The sequence below is a fragment of the Rhinoderma darwinii genome, chromosome 3 (assembly GCF_050947455.1).
Source record: "Rhinoderma darwinii isolate aRhiDar2 chromosome 3, aRhiDar2.hap1, whole genome shotgun sequence".
Classification (NCBI taxonomy): Eukaryota; Metazoa; Chordata; class Amphibia; order Anura; family Rhinodermatidae; genus Rhinoderma; species Rhinoderma darwinii.
Genome location: NC_134689.1, coordinates 79243038 through 79260558, shown reverse-complemented (window position 1 = coordinate 79260558; position 17521 = coordinate 79243038). Strand labels below are relative to the sequence as shown.

The window sequence follows — 17521 nt, the reverse complement described above, 5'->3', positions numbered from 1 at the left end:
AAATGAACTTTGTCACTATGTAATGTCTGATATTGTTTTCATGTTCCCTCTACATTGTAAAGTGCTGCGTAATATGTTGGCGCTATATAAATAAAGATTATTATTATTATTATTTATTTTGTTACTGTTGTTTATGAGATTGGTGAAAGGACCCTCACCTGGAGGTTACTCACCACTCCCAAGTAATTCCTGCAGCAGCCTCACGTCAGGGAGAATCTCTTGTGGAATGCTTAATTTGCTGCATTATCATTTATTAACCAGTTCGAAATACTTATGCCATCTAAGCTCTCGGTTTCCACCCCTAATATGGATATACCTATGCATATGTGTTTTTATTGTGATTATATATTTTTTGGTCTCTTATATGTATTATCAATTAAAAGTAAAATTTTGTTTTGATGAAAATACGCCTAAACTACTGCATGGTAACAAATAAGTGACAGACCGATAAAAACAGCGTGTCTATCACTACTTTGTGCTGCCTTCAGACAGGGTAATATAAAAAGGTGACAGATCCGCTTTAAAGGTAGGTCACTTAGTGAAGACAGAGGTCAGTGGCGTAACTATAGGGGTTGCAGCGGTCGCAATAGCGACCGGGCCCCACACCGCATCAATGAAAAGTTACTATAGTAACTGGGGCCTATGTAATAAACTACACGGGCCCCCGTTACTATAGTAACTGACAGTACTTACATTATTCCTCCTTCTGGAGCGCAGCAGCGGTCCTAACGTCGCAGCGCACGATGTCACAACGCTATGCGCTGCGCACAACATCCCAACGCTATGCGCTGCGCACAACATCCCGACACTGGATAGAGTCAGGACCTGCGCTGTGGCCGAAGAGGAGGTTAAGTTTAATACCACTGTCTGCTGGAGCTGATGGGTCGGGGTCCGACTCACGGGACCCCCGCCAATCAGCTGTTTTGAAGGGGGTACGAGCGCTACTTCCCTTCATTTGGATCACTTTCTCACACAATCGCTGACACGTCCGTGTCATTCACAGTGTGAGCAAGTAAGTGAGTAGTTTGACTACTCTAACGGTAAAGAGCTTTTTCCTATATTAATGTCTGAAACGCTTTTCTTCCACACGCAATAAACGTCCCCTGGTCCTTTGTAAAGTCCTTGGAAAGAACAGATCATTTGCTAGTTCTTTGTATTGACCACACATATATTTATACATGTCTATAAGATCACCTAGAAGTCGTCTTTTTTCCCAAGCTGAACTGAGCTGAAATAGTTTTTTTTTTTTCTTAAGCTTAAAACGTTAATATCTTTGGTCCTTGTATGCTATAAAGAACCCATAGGCCTTTCTTAAAGTGGGTTAGCCCTATAAATGCTTGGGAGCAGTGAGTGTGTGTGTGCTGGTTCATCTGTGTATGAGTGTTGGGTACCTAATGGTCCAGAATTCAGTAAAAGAGCAAAATCGAGTGAGTGGAAATAGATTACGTCATGTGCTGTGACTATGTAAGTCCCTTGTTTCCCTTAGTGGCAGTGGCATAGCGGGGAGTTTTGATAGTGTGAAAACCCCTTTAATCAAGTGAACTTTTTGTATGTTTACTATTCTCCCTGTTTGTAAAGCAATGCAGAATATGTTGGTGCTATCCAAGATAAAGCCCTTTATTTGCAAAAAAACTAACATTTAAATATATTTTAATAATATTGTAAAACTCTAAAGGGAAATAATAGGTATCTTTCGACAAACTGCTTCTAGCTGAGACGTCTGTGCACTGGATGTAATGTGTTATGCTAAACCCAATATTTCATTTGTTCAATGCCTGAAAAAAGCATTTGGTTCTTGTAGTACAGTAGACCTATTTCTGCTAGACACTTTCCGACATTATCTGCTATTACCATTTCTGCCAGCCTGACTGGATCTGGCATGAAATCAAATAAGAACCTGGAACGCCAGCTGCCCTTTTTAGTGACTTTCTTGTCCTTGTTAATAAATCATGAGTTTCTGCTTGGTAGTAATTTAGACCTACTTGGCACTCTTAAGCCTCATTTTTATTTGTATCAAAATGATTTATGGCCACCCTGAGTATAATACATTGTCCATTATAGTTTTATCCTGTAATACACATCTTGGCTGTGGAAGACATAATTTTGCAGAGGAACGTCAGATATCATTAAGCACACTCTAGGATAACTTGCTGTGATCACAAGTTGATGACGACTCATATATAAAGTTTATGATTGTAGAAAAATTACAGAAAAAGAAAATATCTTCTTTCCTCTTAGGTATTGTGGTTATAAAACTCAAGGAAAGAGATCCCTCATCCATTCATCTGTGGAAACCAATACAAATTTTAGGTAAAATGTCTAATGTCTTTTGGGAGATGCACTTTACTGATTCCAAAATGAATTACCACTGAGAAATCCTGTGAAGTCTTCCAAGAAAAGCACAGTTAAAACACTATATTTGATCATGAAAACATGAAGGACTACCCTATATCACGTGGAAGTTAAAGGGGTTGTCCTATTCAAATGCCCTATTAGAGAATATGGACTGCATAGAGAGGGGGTTTGGGACATCCTCTATTAACCAGGACACAAAGCCGCTGTAAACAGCAGCTTTCCCTTAGCAGGACTCAGCGAGACCCTGTATTACATGGTCACCCAATTATTTGCATGGTACCATGTAACACTACACTTCTCCTGTACCGGCAACTGCAGGAGAAATGTGATGAAGCTTGCAGCTTCCCCAGACAATGACTGCTGCTCGGAGTTTCCGCTGCCAGACACGCACAAATATGCTGATCACCAGTGAGTCCTCACTTCAAAGGGAAGGACTGCAGTACCTGGCACAGCTGCTTATCTGTATGCAGGGGCGTAGCTAAGGGGGGGGCATGTACCCCGGGCACAACTACGACGAAGGGAAGTGGGGCGCCGCTGAGCAGCCATATCAAAACTGCTGATCGTTGCTGATAGGCGCCCTGTATGCCAAGCTGCTGCAGAAGCCCGGCCCATCAGCAGCAATTAGCTGTTTTGATACGACTGCTCTATCCACTCAGGGCTGCCACTCATTCCCATTTTGATTCATAAATCCATTGATGCATGGGTTGAGGCGGTAAGGACCGATACATAAGAATTGTATGTTTGTCTTTACAGGGTTTTTGAGGGGGAAAAATTTGTAACTATTGCACTTTATATTCCGCCACCCTTTTTGTCAATAATATTATTGGGCATCCATTCATGGACAACACAATATAATGGCTACCAAGTGTTATTGATGGGTGATTTAAATAATTTTCTAGATAGAGAAATGGATAGATGTAATAATAGTAGAAAGGCCCTTAGTGCAACTACGAATTCCTTCACTAGGTTAGTACAAGCTGGGATGGGTAGACTTGTGGCGCAACCAAAACCCTAATGCATGGATATATTCGTGCTTTTCAACATCATTTAAGTCTCTGTCATGGATAGGCTTAGCCGTAGGGAAATATGTGATGGTACCTTTGGTTTAAATAGTAAAATATGAGGTGTGTGTGGTGTCTCAGATCATACTCCACTGGAATTAGAGGTTCTAACCACTATGAGCTCTAATGTAAGGATGTTCAAGGTAAACCCCTCTTGGTTCTCTGCAGTAGAGGCACAAATATTTGGGGATGAAATTTAGTTAAAGGGGCATTATCAACTTCTTCTATAAATAAACACCGGGATTAGATGGGTTATCTTTCCAAATTTTACCTTATTTTCATAGGATGCTACAAACTTCCTTTAATACTAATCAACCACCTCTTTCTTTGAGGGAGGCGTTGATAACTGTGGTATTGAAGCCGGGGAAGGACACTTAAAACTGAATCATATAGACTTGTATCTTTAATTAATGCAGATATCAAGTTAGTGGCCGGAGTACTCGCCACTCGCTTGGTAAAGGTTAATAATTCATTATCCATGATGACCAATTGGGCTTTATGCTGGAGAAGTCCATAGAATATCATTTGATGCAACCTTTTTTTAATATGCAATTAAGGGGAGATGTGGGAGAGACCTTCTGTGGAAGGCCATGTATAGATTCGGATTCCCCCCGAGTTTCATTAAATGGGTTAAAATATTATATGGCAAAGGTAAAAACAAATGAGAATCTTTCTCCATTTTTGCAGTTGAAAAGAGGGACACATCAGGGATGTCCTTTATCCCCTTTACTATTTTCAGTTTTTATCGAATCTCTGGCGTCTTGCTGAAAGCAAATGTAGAGATCCAGGGTTTTGAATATACTCACACTACAGAAAAAATATTGTATGCTGATGATTTGTTGGTATATATTAAGTATACTGTGTTAACTATGCCAAAAATTCTATAGGTGCTGAGTAAATATGGATCGCTCTCGGGCCTTTAAATTATTACAGATAAGTCTATAATTATGCCTCTTGATACTGATATCAGTGAGAATATCGGTGGGGTTAAAGGGGTTTTCCCATCTTGGACAATTATGGCATATCCACAGGATATACCAAAAAAGTCAGATAAATGCGGGTCCCACCCCTGGGACCCACACCTATCTCTAGAATGGGGCCCCCTAAACCCCGGTCCTAGCTTACTGGACGCCCGCTCACATCCTGGTTAGGTGGTCAAGAGTTACGGAAACAGCGTAGCACGGCGATCTACGCTGTTTAAGTAGCTACCAAGTTCCAGAAACAGCATAGCTAGCGCCACTTCTATGGGGGTTACGGAAACAGCAGAGCTCAGGGAGCACTTGGCCGTTAACACAACTCCCGATCCCCTAACCAAGAAGTGGCCGGCAAAGTAAGCTAGAACAGGGTTTAGGGGCCCTGTTCTAGAGATAGGTGCGGGTACCAGAGTTGGGACCGCATCTATCAGACTTTTATGGCCTTTCCTGTGGATATGCCATACATATCCAAGATGGAAAAACCTCTTTAAGGTAAAAACAGGGGGTAGCTTTAATATTTGGGTCTTTATATCTATCTCCCAAAATATACATGACAATGTTTCTCTCAATATTTTGCCTTTGGTGGCAAAGTTAGCCCTTATTCACACGACAGGGTTTCCCGGCCGGGTGACGGCCGTTCATAAAACGGCTGTCACCTGGCTGCAGTAGAAACAATAGAACGCTAATGGAGCTATTCACACGACCGTTTTTTTGACGGGCTGGGAAAACCGGCCGTCAAAAAATGGGACATGCCCTATTTTCGGCCGTTCGCCCGGCTCCCATAGAAGTCTATGGGGACGGGTAATACACGGCCATCACCAGAATGTGTCCCGAGTGATGGCCGTGTCTACCGTCGCTCGCTCTCTCCACACAGCGCAGAGTGCATGTGAGCAGGAGGAGTTTATGTCATTCCAACGAATGGCTGTACGCTGGAGGTAAGTTTCTACAATGTGGGGGTGCTGTATACAGGGGTACTGTGTGGCAGGGCCCGGGTGTACAGCAGGTAGAAGGGGACGCTGCGCTGGCTCCCTTCCCCTGCTTGTTTTAAAAGCACCCTGGCCCGGTGACACCTCCCATGGCTGATGGCGCCGCTAGCAGCTGCTACTGCTGTAGCGAAGCCACTATAGCAGAGAAGGGAGGTATCTCCCTGCTCTGCTATGTGCTAGCCCCACTTTAGCTCCCTGAAGGAGCGGAATCCATGTGTGTTCGGAGATTCCGCTCCTGGACAGAGCGCTTGATGTCTCTGTCCATGTATGGACAGTGACATCAGGGGAAACTCCTGAAGCGGAATCCCCGAACACTCTGTGACCAGGGATTCCACACCAGGCGAAACCAGTAACGTTCAGTGTCCATAAATGGACACAGACGACAGGGGCTTTTCCTGAAGTGGAATCACCGGCCACATGGGGATTTCCCTTCAGGAGTTGCCCCTGATGTCACTGTCCAGATATGCCCAGCCCGGAACGGATGCAAACCGGCCGGGAAAAACGGCCGATTTTATCGGCCGACACTTGGACTCGGTCGGGCCCTGTCGTGTGAATAAGGCCTTAAGGGGAAAAGTCAACATTTGGAACAAAATGGCGTTGGGAATGGCGGATAGGTTGGTGCTGGTTAAAATGGTTATTTTGCCACAGATTCTACACGTGCTCTCAAACTCCCCACTATGGCTGAATGGCAACATTTTTACAATCATAGACAGCTTTATTAACACCCTAATTTGGAAGGGAAAACCATAGCTTGAAAACCATACAGTTAAGTAAAGCACAGGGGGTATATGGAGTTCCCAATTTCAAATTATATTTTTTTCGCTCCCATTTACGACATCTACATTATTAGGAAGAGGCACATTTTGGGAACATGATCTATGAAGAGGTGGTTAGATTGATCCTATACTCCATATTCTAGATTACGGTCATTTTTGAGAGCAGCCATTTACACGTTATCCGACCTGCAAATTGATGGATAAGGTATGGATAAATATAAGACAGCTTTGGAGTTTAATTCATTGGAGTTTTCACCCTTATGGAATAATATTTACCTAACCAACTTCTACTCTTCGCCAGCTAGAGATTATTGGAAATCGAGGGGGTCTTCCTGGTTCCATATATATGAGGATGGAAGTTTATTCCTCTTAAGAAAAGATTTTATTGAAAATGAACCTCCACACTCTCAAGTGTTTTATTACTCTCAGTTGCAATGTCTATATCTGTCCTCAAGAAATAATCAAAGGATATTAGTAGATACATCTGATTCACTGAGTCAATTCATCATGTCCCCAAATAAGCGAGCGTTTATTTCTAGGTGCTACAATACTTTACAAAGTAAATCGATTAATGGTATTAATTCATGATTGAGGAAACCGTGGACCAGGATGCAAATTAAGTAACGGAAGAAAGCTGGGCAAAAATTTGAACTAATATATATAACAATTTGGTTAGTGAACCAAATAGAATCATTCAGTATATAATTATTTATAGAATTTATTACTCTCCAAAATTCCTACATTTTATTGTAAGACGAGATTCAAATAAATGCCCAAATTGTTTAGGTGAAGCTAACTGGATCCACATGTTCTGGCGCTGTCCCAAATTATATAAGTATTGAGAAGAAATAGTTAAGGCAATATCTGCTTTAATCGATTGTACAATTCATATAAATATAGGGCTGTGCTTGCTGGGAGTATTAACAGAAATCCCAGAGGTCATTAGTGTATCCATACAGGCCATTATATCCATTAAATCTATATAGGCCATTAGTGTATAGGCTATTGTTTGCGGCACGGAGGCTTATCTCCACGCTATGAATCTCGACAGAGATCCCAACATTGTGTGTATGAAAGGTGAAGGTCGGGGAACTAAGGAATAAAGAGCTATTTTTTTTACCAAGGAAAAAATAGATATATCCAGTGGCAGAATATTTGGAATGGGTGAAATCTCTCAGAGCTTTGTTAGATGTGGGTTTGTTTTCTCCTTTTTTTTTTTTTTTGCTCCTATCCCAGTGGGTGGGGTTGTGTGGAGGGTAGAGATTACATTTGTCTAATTTAATAATATTTAATGGCCACGTCTAAACTTTGAAATCTTTGGGCACATATGTATCCTTGTACTAGCATTTGCTACATTTTGGATCCTAATGATGTAGTGGCTGGTGACTGAGGGAGAAAAAAAGGAGAGGTAAATGAAACAAATTACTTCCTGGACAACCCCATTAACATATGGTCACAGCCACTGAAGATTTTGTATATGTATTATATAATTGAAACGCTAGTAACAGATTTGCCTATGCATAAAAATATACAAGCTGTAAAAAAAAAGAAGCTATATAAGGAACAATATAAGGATGCTATGCAAACAATGTGCAGAACTAGAATACTTATATGATACATGTTCTTATTTTTCAACCCATGAGTGGATTTCATTGTCTGGGATATTGTTTTTCACATGTTGTTTATCTAAATTGCCATTCAAATTGAATACAAGGAGCTTAATGCAAAGTAACATAACGAAATCAGGAGTGTAAATCAGATACCCACTGGCAAATGTTTGGGACTGTTACTCAGATTCCAGTGCTGGCACATACTTTTGGGTGTGGCTGTGTGCCAAAGAAATTCTTAACAGTTTGGGGCAGCTTCTGTTTTAACTTGTTGGCTCTCTGTAGAATCTGCTGGCCAGCAAGCTGTGGTAGAGAACATTTTACAACATTTCTCTGAATAGAAACCCCCACAGGAGGCCATACCCAGTTTTCTATAAGGTAAGCTGCATGAGAATTTCCAAGTGATTAGAAGTGGAGGTCTACAACCAAATCATGACAATTTATTGGAACAATGCGGATCTCAAAGCTCAGCCTTGTACGGAGGTCTGTAAATCATTCACTGTAGGAGATGAATAGGATGAGGTTTCAAAGACGGAGACTCACTCCAGATGTGATCTGGCTGGGTATAAAATTCAATTATCAATTCTTGGTACACATTTTGCGAAACATATTGTCACTTATTTTTTCCTTTAGTGTATGTATGTTCCCTGCAAACAGGATTCCGTATAATTAAATTACAAATAGTACAGATCCAGCATAATCCTATTATATACTGCTCAATGCTATGTACTTTGTATATATTCCGTTTGATTAGGTTTTATTCAAGCTTAACATACACCAAGTAAAAAGTCTACCTAAAAGAAATAAACACTGAATATCTATCTACGCGCCACATTCTATGTGATGAACATGGGATGCTATTTTATGAATGTTGTCAATACTACTTTATTACCATCCTCAATTCTTTCCAATGATGTTACGTGATCACCACCTGATAGAGATTTATTGTTCCACGGATATGGCTTACAATAAACGAATAAAGGCAGACAGACCCTTAAATCATTATAATATATATACAGATCCAGCAGCTTGGACTAGTCATTTATTAACAAGATTTATGATCACTTTTGTTTAATCTTATTGCTAGATCATAAGTGGCACAATTATTATGGCTGGGTGATGGATCCATAGGTAATTACATTGCCTGACCTCTGATAAAACAAGTGCTAGCTGACAGCCAAGGCCTTAGGAAAGAAATGCCAGTAAACCAACAAAAATATAAGTAGTAGCTGAAAATAACTTGCAGAGATTTTCTTTTCTATTCTAGAATTAGTAAAGCCATAAGTGTTACTCCAATCACCCATAGGTGGCACTGTTGCACTTCATTATGCATATGGATTTCTTATACAATACAAAATATTGCTGTAGAGAGGAATTACTATTTCATATATTTAAAGGTGTAATTTAAGGTAAGATCCCAGTAATACAGTGCAAACATGATAGCGTCCCAACTGGGAGAAATACAATCATTGGCCCACATTTATCAAAAGTGGCTTCAATTTAGCCAATTTCTAGGGCAAAGCTCGGACACTTTATTAACGTTTATTGCGACAAATTTATAACAGTGTCTGCCTTCTTTGATAAATCTGTCACAACGTACATCACTGCCGTTACCTTTCACATTGGATAAAATTGCGTCATTTCATTCTACGTCAGAGTTGGTGTGGAGTTTTGTGACTTTTATTTTTATAGGAATTTTATATGAATTGTATTTCATAAATGTGTCTTAATCCTTGCCAAATAGTATGCCAAGTCCACTTATCACTCCTCTTTTACAATATGACATGCGTGGCGAAATGGTTAATATGGCAAAGGCAGATTGGACAATATTTTGGAGTAAAACACAACAAAAAAAGGCCAATTCCAGTAATAAATGTGGGCCGTTGTATATAAATGTTTTATGTTATTAGGTTTATAGAAAAATAAATCTCTGCATGTATTTGGTGAAAACAATAAAACTAAGCAACATTGATCCATTCATCGTATAGGGGGCCTATGCCTATGAATATATGTATTTCGCTGTTCTAAAATGATGTTATATTCCATTATTAGCACTTATGCATGAATAAACCGCAGTTGGAAGAAGGTGCAATAAACTCATTTATTAAAAACTCCAAATCCATTGCCTTTCCCATGAGGCAGATTTATCTATATGTTTACTGGCTAATTGTGTGTGACTGGGCTATATATTCCTATGTGTTACCTATGTGTGGTTATGTATTAATGGCAGACTTTGACTAGTTAGATGTAACCATATCTGGTGGGTATACATTATATTAACATGCCTTATAGTATAACCTAACCGCCAAGTGAACACAAAAATAGGAAATCGTCCTGAGAAGCATTCCTGGTTAATAAAAGGCTCAATGGCATATACAAAGTGCTTTACATTAAATTCTTCATTTCTGCAACAGGATGTAATAAAGTCCAGAGATCTCATAACGCTATAGGTTAGGTATTTTCTATTTTACTGCATTGATGTAGTACTCTACGCAGAATTTCCCAAAACTGACATCAAACAAGTAAAAACAAATGCTCAGAGAGCAGATTTCGGACAATTTATAAAGGGTTTGGAATCGCTTCCATATGGGCAGACTTGTGTGGGGCTGCTGGGTGAGTAGGGAGCAAGACATTCTTATTTCATTAACCTGGTTCTGTGCAGCATGGTACACCTCATATGGTTCACATTTAAATCTGCAGTTTCCCTCAAATCCTTGTGGTTGTGAATCATGAGCCAATAGCGTTTATAATAAATAGTAAATAAGATGGTCACTATTGTGAACTGTTCTTTATAGTCTATGTACGCGAAACTGGCAAACAGAATAGAGCTTTCATTAATATCATGCCTGGAATGATGAACTGCCTCACAAAACGTTCCATAGGTTTATAGACATAAAAAACTAATCTCTTCATATTGTTTATTCCGGGGGAAAAATGAAATTCTTCCTAAAACCTCATTCACACATTGCAGATTCAGTCAGTATTTTGCATCAGTATTTTGAAGCCAAAATCGGAAGTGAATGCATAGAAGAGAAGAAGTAGAAGGGTATGTTCACACGCAAACGCAAAATACATCTGAAATTACGGAGCTGTTTTCAGGCGAAAACAGCTCCTTAATTTCAGATGTTTTTGCAAGTACTCGCGTTTTTCGCGGTGTCTTTTACGGACGTAATTGGAGCTTTTCTTCAATGGAGTTCATGAAAAACGGCTCCAAAAACGTCCCAAGAAGTGTCCTGCACTTCTTTGACGTGGGCGTATTTTTACGCGCCGCCTTTTGACAGCGACCTGTAAAATTACACCTCGTCTGAACAGAAAATCGTAAAACCCATTGCAAGCAATGGGCAGATATTTGCAGACGTAATGGAGACGACTTTTCAGGCGTAATTCGAGGCGTAAAACGCCTGAATTACGTCTGAAAATAGGTTGTGTGCACATACCCTAAAGGTATGTTCACACGCTTAACAAAAAACGGCTGAAAATACAGAGCTGTTTTCAAGCGAATAAAGCGCCTGATTTTCAGCCGTTTAAGCAACTAGCGTTTTTTTGCGGCCGTTTTTCTACTGTCAATGAAAAAAACGCTTCCAAAAACGTCTCAAGTAGTAACATGCACGTCTTTTTAAAAGTTTTTTTTTTACGCAGCCTTTTTTAAAAACAGACGCGTATAAATGCCCCGTGGGAACGCAGTTTTTTCCCGTTGAAATCAATGGCCAGATGTTTGTAGGCATTCAGCCCGCGCATTTTTAGCCGTTTTTTGGGGCGTTTACGGCCGTGTGTACATACCCTCAAGCTTTTCATTACATCTCCCCTGTGTTTAGGATCCAGTCCTGGTTTTGGCTTAGAAAGGGATCCAAAATACTGACTAAATATGCAATGTGTGACTGACGCTTTATAGACCAGTTTTGGGATGTAAAAAAACAGTAAATGAAGAAAATATTATAACATTTAACGCTAACATTAGTTTTATTTATGAGCCAGCAATGTGGTTCTCAGGAACTTGAGTTATATAGAGAAGAATGTAAAGGGTTTTATATATATATATATATATATATATATATATATATATATATATATATATAAAAGGCTGGATATATATATATATATATATATATATATATATATCCAGCCTGACAGTCACTAAAGGCAAATTGTAACTAAAGAGATGGGATTCTGACCATATGTCAAATGCTTTATTTCTCTGCCCCAAAAAAACTTTCCATTTTTTCCCGTGGCTAAGCTTGATGGACAAGTCTTTTGTAACTCCCTGTTTAACTATGCATACAAGAAAATGTGTAAATATTATTTTTCTTAGAAAAAAGTTTATGTATGGACTCCTTGCTGCCGAGTGCCTGTATTTCTGCAAGTTAGGCTCTATTCACATTCAGTGTTCCCTATAAGGTGCGCGGCTGCTCAACTTCCACAGTCGTAGGGAGCTCCGGTGCTAGCGACAGCCACATTCACTTGTATGTACGTCCTGAGGACGCATATACAAATGAATACTATAGGCTGCAGGCCACGTTAAGCCTGTAGCCTATAAGGCGTTGGGAGTCGCGCAGGCCGGCGTGATGATGTCACATCACGCCGGTCTGCGCATGCATCCCGCCGAGGAGGCAGTGTAGCGCTCCATCTGTTGCGGGAACGGGGCAAGGTAAGTACAATCTTTTTTTTTTTTTTTAAGTGGGGGAGGGGGGCTGTGTAGCACTATATACAAGGGGAGGAGTGGGGCTGTGTAGCGCTATATACAGGGGGGGGGATTGCGCATGCGTCCTGCCGGATAGGCAGTGTAGCGCTCCGTTTGTCTGCGGGAACGGGGCAAGGTAAGTACAATCTTTTTTTGTTTTAAGTAGCTGTGGGGAGGGGGCTGTGTAGCGCTATATACAGGGGGGGGGATTGCTGTGTAACACTATATACACAAGGGGAGGAGGGGGGCTGTGTAACACCATATATACAAGGGGAAGAGGGGGCTGTGTAGCACTATATACAAGGGATGGGGGCTGCGTAGCACTATATACACAAGGGGAGAGGGGGGCTGTGTAGCACTATATACAAGGGGAGAGGGGGGATGTGTAGCACTATATACAAGGGGAGAGGGGGGCTGTGTAGCACTATATACAAGGGGAGACTGGGGCTGTGTAGCACTATATACAGGGGGGGAATTGCTGTGTGGCACTATATACAGGGAGGGTTGCTGTGTGGCACTATATATACAAGGGGGCTGTGTGTGGAACTATCTGCCGGGGGGTCTGTCTGTGGCACTATCTATCGGGGGGGGGGGGTCTGTGTGGCACTATCTACCAGGGGGTCTGTGTGGCAGTATCTACAGGAGGGTCTGTGTGCCAGTATCTACAGGGGGGGTCTGTGGGGCAGTATCTACAGGGGGGTCTGTGGGGCAGTATCTACAGGGGGGTCTGTGGGGCAGTATCTACAGGGGGGTCTGTGGGGCTTTATGATTTATGATTTGTGTGGACGCATTATTGTTTGGCGCATGCCAATGGTCTATACTCGTATAGGTATTCATCGGGTCTGTGGGGCAGTAGCTACAGGGGAGTCTGTGTGGCAGTATTTACAGGGGGTCTGTGTGGCGCTATCTACAGAGGGGGATGTGTGGCGCCATCTACAGGGGGATGTGTGATGCTATCTACAGGAGGCGGCTGTGTGTGCCGCTATCTACAGGGGGAAGATGCTATCTACAGGAGGTATGTGTGGCGCTATGTACAGGGGGTCTGTGTGGCGTAATGTAGGATTCTTTCATTGATGCCTATAATTGGTGTTTATAACTGTCTATTTTACTGATGGACTTGTAATATTATAGTATTTAAAAAAGTAATTAAAACTAATTTAAAATAAGTTTTATTATTCTCTTATTTAGTATGTTATATTAGCGTTTACTGGGGGTATTACTTTTGGTCATCAGATCGCCCACCATTGATGGAGACTTGCCCTGCTCCCTAACTGCCCTGCTCAGGAGTTGCTAAGACTTAGAGGGAACATTGTTCACACTGCGTTTCCAGTGTATGTTGTAGGTGTACATTGGGAGTACTTCCTGACGTAAACCTCCGACAGATAACTCCATTGGATGGCACTGTTTAAAAAAAAGAAGTATACCACACAGTATTTTTTTATTTTTTTGCGGGATGTCTGCGCTATTCCATACAGCTGAAAAAAGGTATACCAACACGGACTTTGGGCCTCTGTCTGGTGATTGGGGGCTTATGCTTAGGTTTCATGTATGCACCAGGAGATTTCCAGGGACATATGCCGAGGAGGCACTGTAAATGCATTGTGAATTTAGCCTCAAGAGTACGAAACTGACCTGTACACCCTTATCTACATGACCCATAAAGGGGTTTTCCAGGACTTAAACATTGATGGCCTATCCTTAGGAAAGTCACTTATTGTTTGATTGGTAGGGGTCCAATCCCCAAGGATCAGCAGAATGAAGGGGCCAAGGCACATCGGGAAGCATTGCATCCCCTTTATGGTTTATACAGGCACAGAGGCTCAAGTGAATGGGACTGAGCTGCAGTACCAGGCACAGCCACACTACTATGGTCTGTCTGGGGTTCGAACCCCACTGATTAAGCAATGATGGCCTATCCTAAAGATGTATGTACCGGAAAACCACTTTAAGACAACCTGAAACTGATTTCATTGTTATGATTTACCATTTAAAATATAATTTTCCTATTACATATTTAAGGGAATTTTTAGTTTTGGCCAAGTCATAATTATGCCAATCATACATAGGATTTTTAGTCTGTTTAAAAGACTGTCTAACAATGGCTCCATATAAAACGCACAGAATTTCTTACAGTAAGTCATTTGTAGGTACTGTGTGTGCGCCGCCATCTAGGACCATTATGAAGGTATTGTCACCTAAAAGCAATGCTTTCACGGGTGAACACCTCCAAAATACCTAATCCGATTGGGCCACCAATTTCTTCCAGTCTGATTTATACTGAAGAAGTCTCCGTATGAAGGCACATAAAGGTACAGTAGGAGCAAAACACCTCTATGGGTGCGGAATTACAGCTCCCACTCAGAAGTTGCACGGAGCTATAATACAGTTGTGTGCATGATCCCTTATGTAAATAATTAACATTAGTAAACATTGAACAGGCTTACTGAATGTTTTACAAAGTAGGCCCTCTCTGCTTTATTAGGCTTATTGCAAGTAAAACATGTACACGTGGTCTTATCTTGTAAGTCTGTTTTTGAAGAAAATAAACAGTACTGACTGGATTTTGGGAACCATAATTAAAGTAAGTTACGAGAAGTGTCTAGACAAGGTAGTGTACAGTATCCGAGCATGTGAATGAAATTTCACAGGTGTCTATTTTGCATAACATGTTTCCTAAAGGAAATGTGGAATGTTCACACTTCATAGATTGCTTTACTTTTTCCCTGTTTCTGCATCTGAAGATTTATTTGCATGACCTTGGTGGTAAATTCCTTTTAGTACAGTATACATAAATACAGTATAGGAAAAAAGCTTACAGCTAAAACTGACACACATAACACAACTACTGACCAATAATAAAAGTGGTCATGCGATCTATTAAAATTAAACACAATAACCATATTACAATTTGTGCCTTTTATCAAAGGGCCGGCTTATGTCAATAGTTATACCTACCGCATGATTATTTGATATAAATTGAAAGCTAAATGGAGAATTTCCTTACATCATATTACAAAGGGCACCACTGTGATTTATATTATTTTTGCTTCGAATTTCAAAAGGTTAATTCTCTGGATGATTGGTAGGTTAGTCATTTTAATCAGAAGACAATGCTCCATCCCAGCATGAAACAGATCAATTTTCATTTACACATCCAAGTAACACATAGTGAACATAAAAATGAACTACCTTAAATCCATGGGGGCAAGTACAGCGATAGAATTCCAAAGGGTCACTGGTGCATGTCCCATTGTTTTTGCAGGGGTTAGAAAAACAAGAGTTGCATTTTGCCACTATGTTGATGTCTACTGGACCTGAAATGTAAGGAGTCATAGAGAAAAAAACAAAACCAGGTGAGATTTCCATGTAGAATTACCCCGAATATTCATATATATATTCAGAGCTCAAACAGCACATAAAGCCTGGACTATGTTACTAGTGTTCCCTATAATTCAATATCATGTTTCAAACAGTATTAATCGTCATTTTATTTGTTTAGTTATTTATATTTATGTTAAAAAGGGGTAAAGAACAATTTGGAAGCATTTCTGTACTATCTAGGAAGTTGTCATCGGTCAACCAACCTGGCAATTATTACAGCTGGTGTTTAAGACACGCAATAGTCTCCACATACTTAAAGAACAGACACATGAGGACATATGAAGTGATTCTCAGCACCAAACCAGGTACAACAGATAATCAGAAGATATAGCAGCCTTGGTAGTTTCCATAAAACAGTGTAGATGTACATATAAAAAGTAAAGCACACGGAATATGGCTTTTAGTTTTGGGCTCCGCATTGTGAAAACGTTATTGAAGAGCTGGAGAGGGTTCAAAGGCGGATGACTAGATTATTAAATGGGATGCAGGGCCCCTTTTACAATAAAAGGCTAGAAAAAGAGGTGATCTTATTAAAGAGGCTCTGTCACCACATTATAAGTGCCCTATCTCCCACATAATGTGATTGACGCTGTAATGTAGATAACAACACTGTTTATTTTGAAAAACGATCATTTTTGAAGAAGTTGTGAGCAATTTTAGATTTATGCTAATTACTTTCTTAATGCCCAACTGGGCGTTTTTTAACTTTTGACCAAGTGAGTGTGGTAAAGAGGAGTGTATGACGCAGACGCAAGATTACGCTATGGATGACAGCAGTAGCGTGATTTCGCGAGATCACGCTGTGCAGCGATTAAGTCCCACACAAACTTTACCAATGTGTCGGAATTATGAATAGACATCGCGTCCTGGCTGGAGGTGATGTCTATTCACTGTCAACACACTTCAGTAAAGTTAATGTGGGTGTATGTGACAGCACAGCGTGATCTTGCTAGATCACGCTGTGCTGAGTACAAATGGACATGAATGCAGAGAAGTGTATGACGCTGATTAGTCAGTGTCATACACTTCTCTTTACAACGCCCACTTGGTCAAAAGTTAAAAAATGCTGAGTTGGACATTAAGAAAGTAATTACCATAAATCTAAAATTGCTCATAACTTCCTCAAAAATTATAGTTTTTCAAAATAAAAAAAAGACTGTTGTTATCCACATAAAAGCGCCAATCACATTATGTAGGAGAAAGGGAAATTATAATCTGGTGACAGAGCCTCTTTAACATGTATGTGGAATGCAGAGCTCTAAGAAAAGATGCTCTAGATTCATTATTTTATGGGGAATACAAGTATTTACTAAAATAGACATGTCAGTCAGGAGTGGTCAATCTTTATCTTGACTTTAAATGCATTCAATTCACAGTGTCAAGAAACTTTAAGGGACTGTTCACATCACCGTTTGCTTTCCGTTCCGGCGTTCCGGCTGATGTTTCCGTTGGGTGAACCCCACAGCGGAAAGTGACAGCACAGCTTCCGTTTCAGTCCCCATTGATCTCAATGGTGATGGAAACATCACTAATGGTTTCCATTCGTCACCATTCCGGCTGGTTTCCGGTTTCCGACGGAATCAATAGCGTGGTCGACTCCGCTATTGATTCCGTTGGAAAATTGGAAACCAGCCGGAATGGTGACGAACGGAAAGCATTAGCGATGTTTCCGTCATCATTGAGATCAATGGTGACTGAAACGG

General features: G+C 40.6%; 1 protein-coding gene across 1 annotated transcript in view; it reads right to left on the bottom strand.

The window, feature by feature from the left end:
* The window catches only part of SLIT3 (slit guidance ligand 3), a 761836-nt gene that overhangs the window by 69641 nt on the left and 674674 nt on the right, over positions 1-17521 (bottom strand). Inside the window, exon 26 of the mRNA XM_075856411.1 lies at positions 15627-15751. Within this exon, the coding sequence (XP_075712526.1) occupies positions 15627-15751 (125 nt within the window). The remainder of the gene's footprint in view (positions 1-15626; positions 15752-17521) is intronic.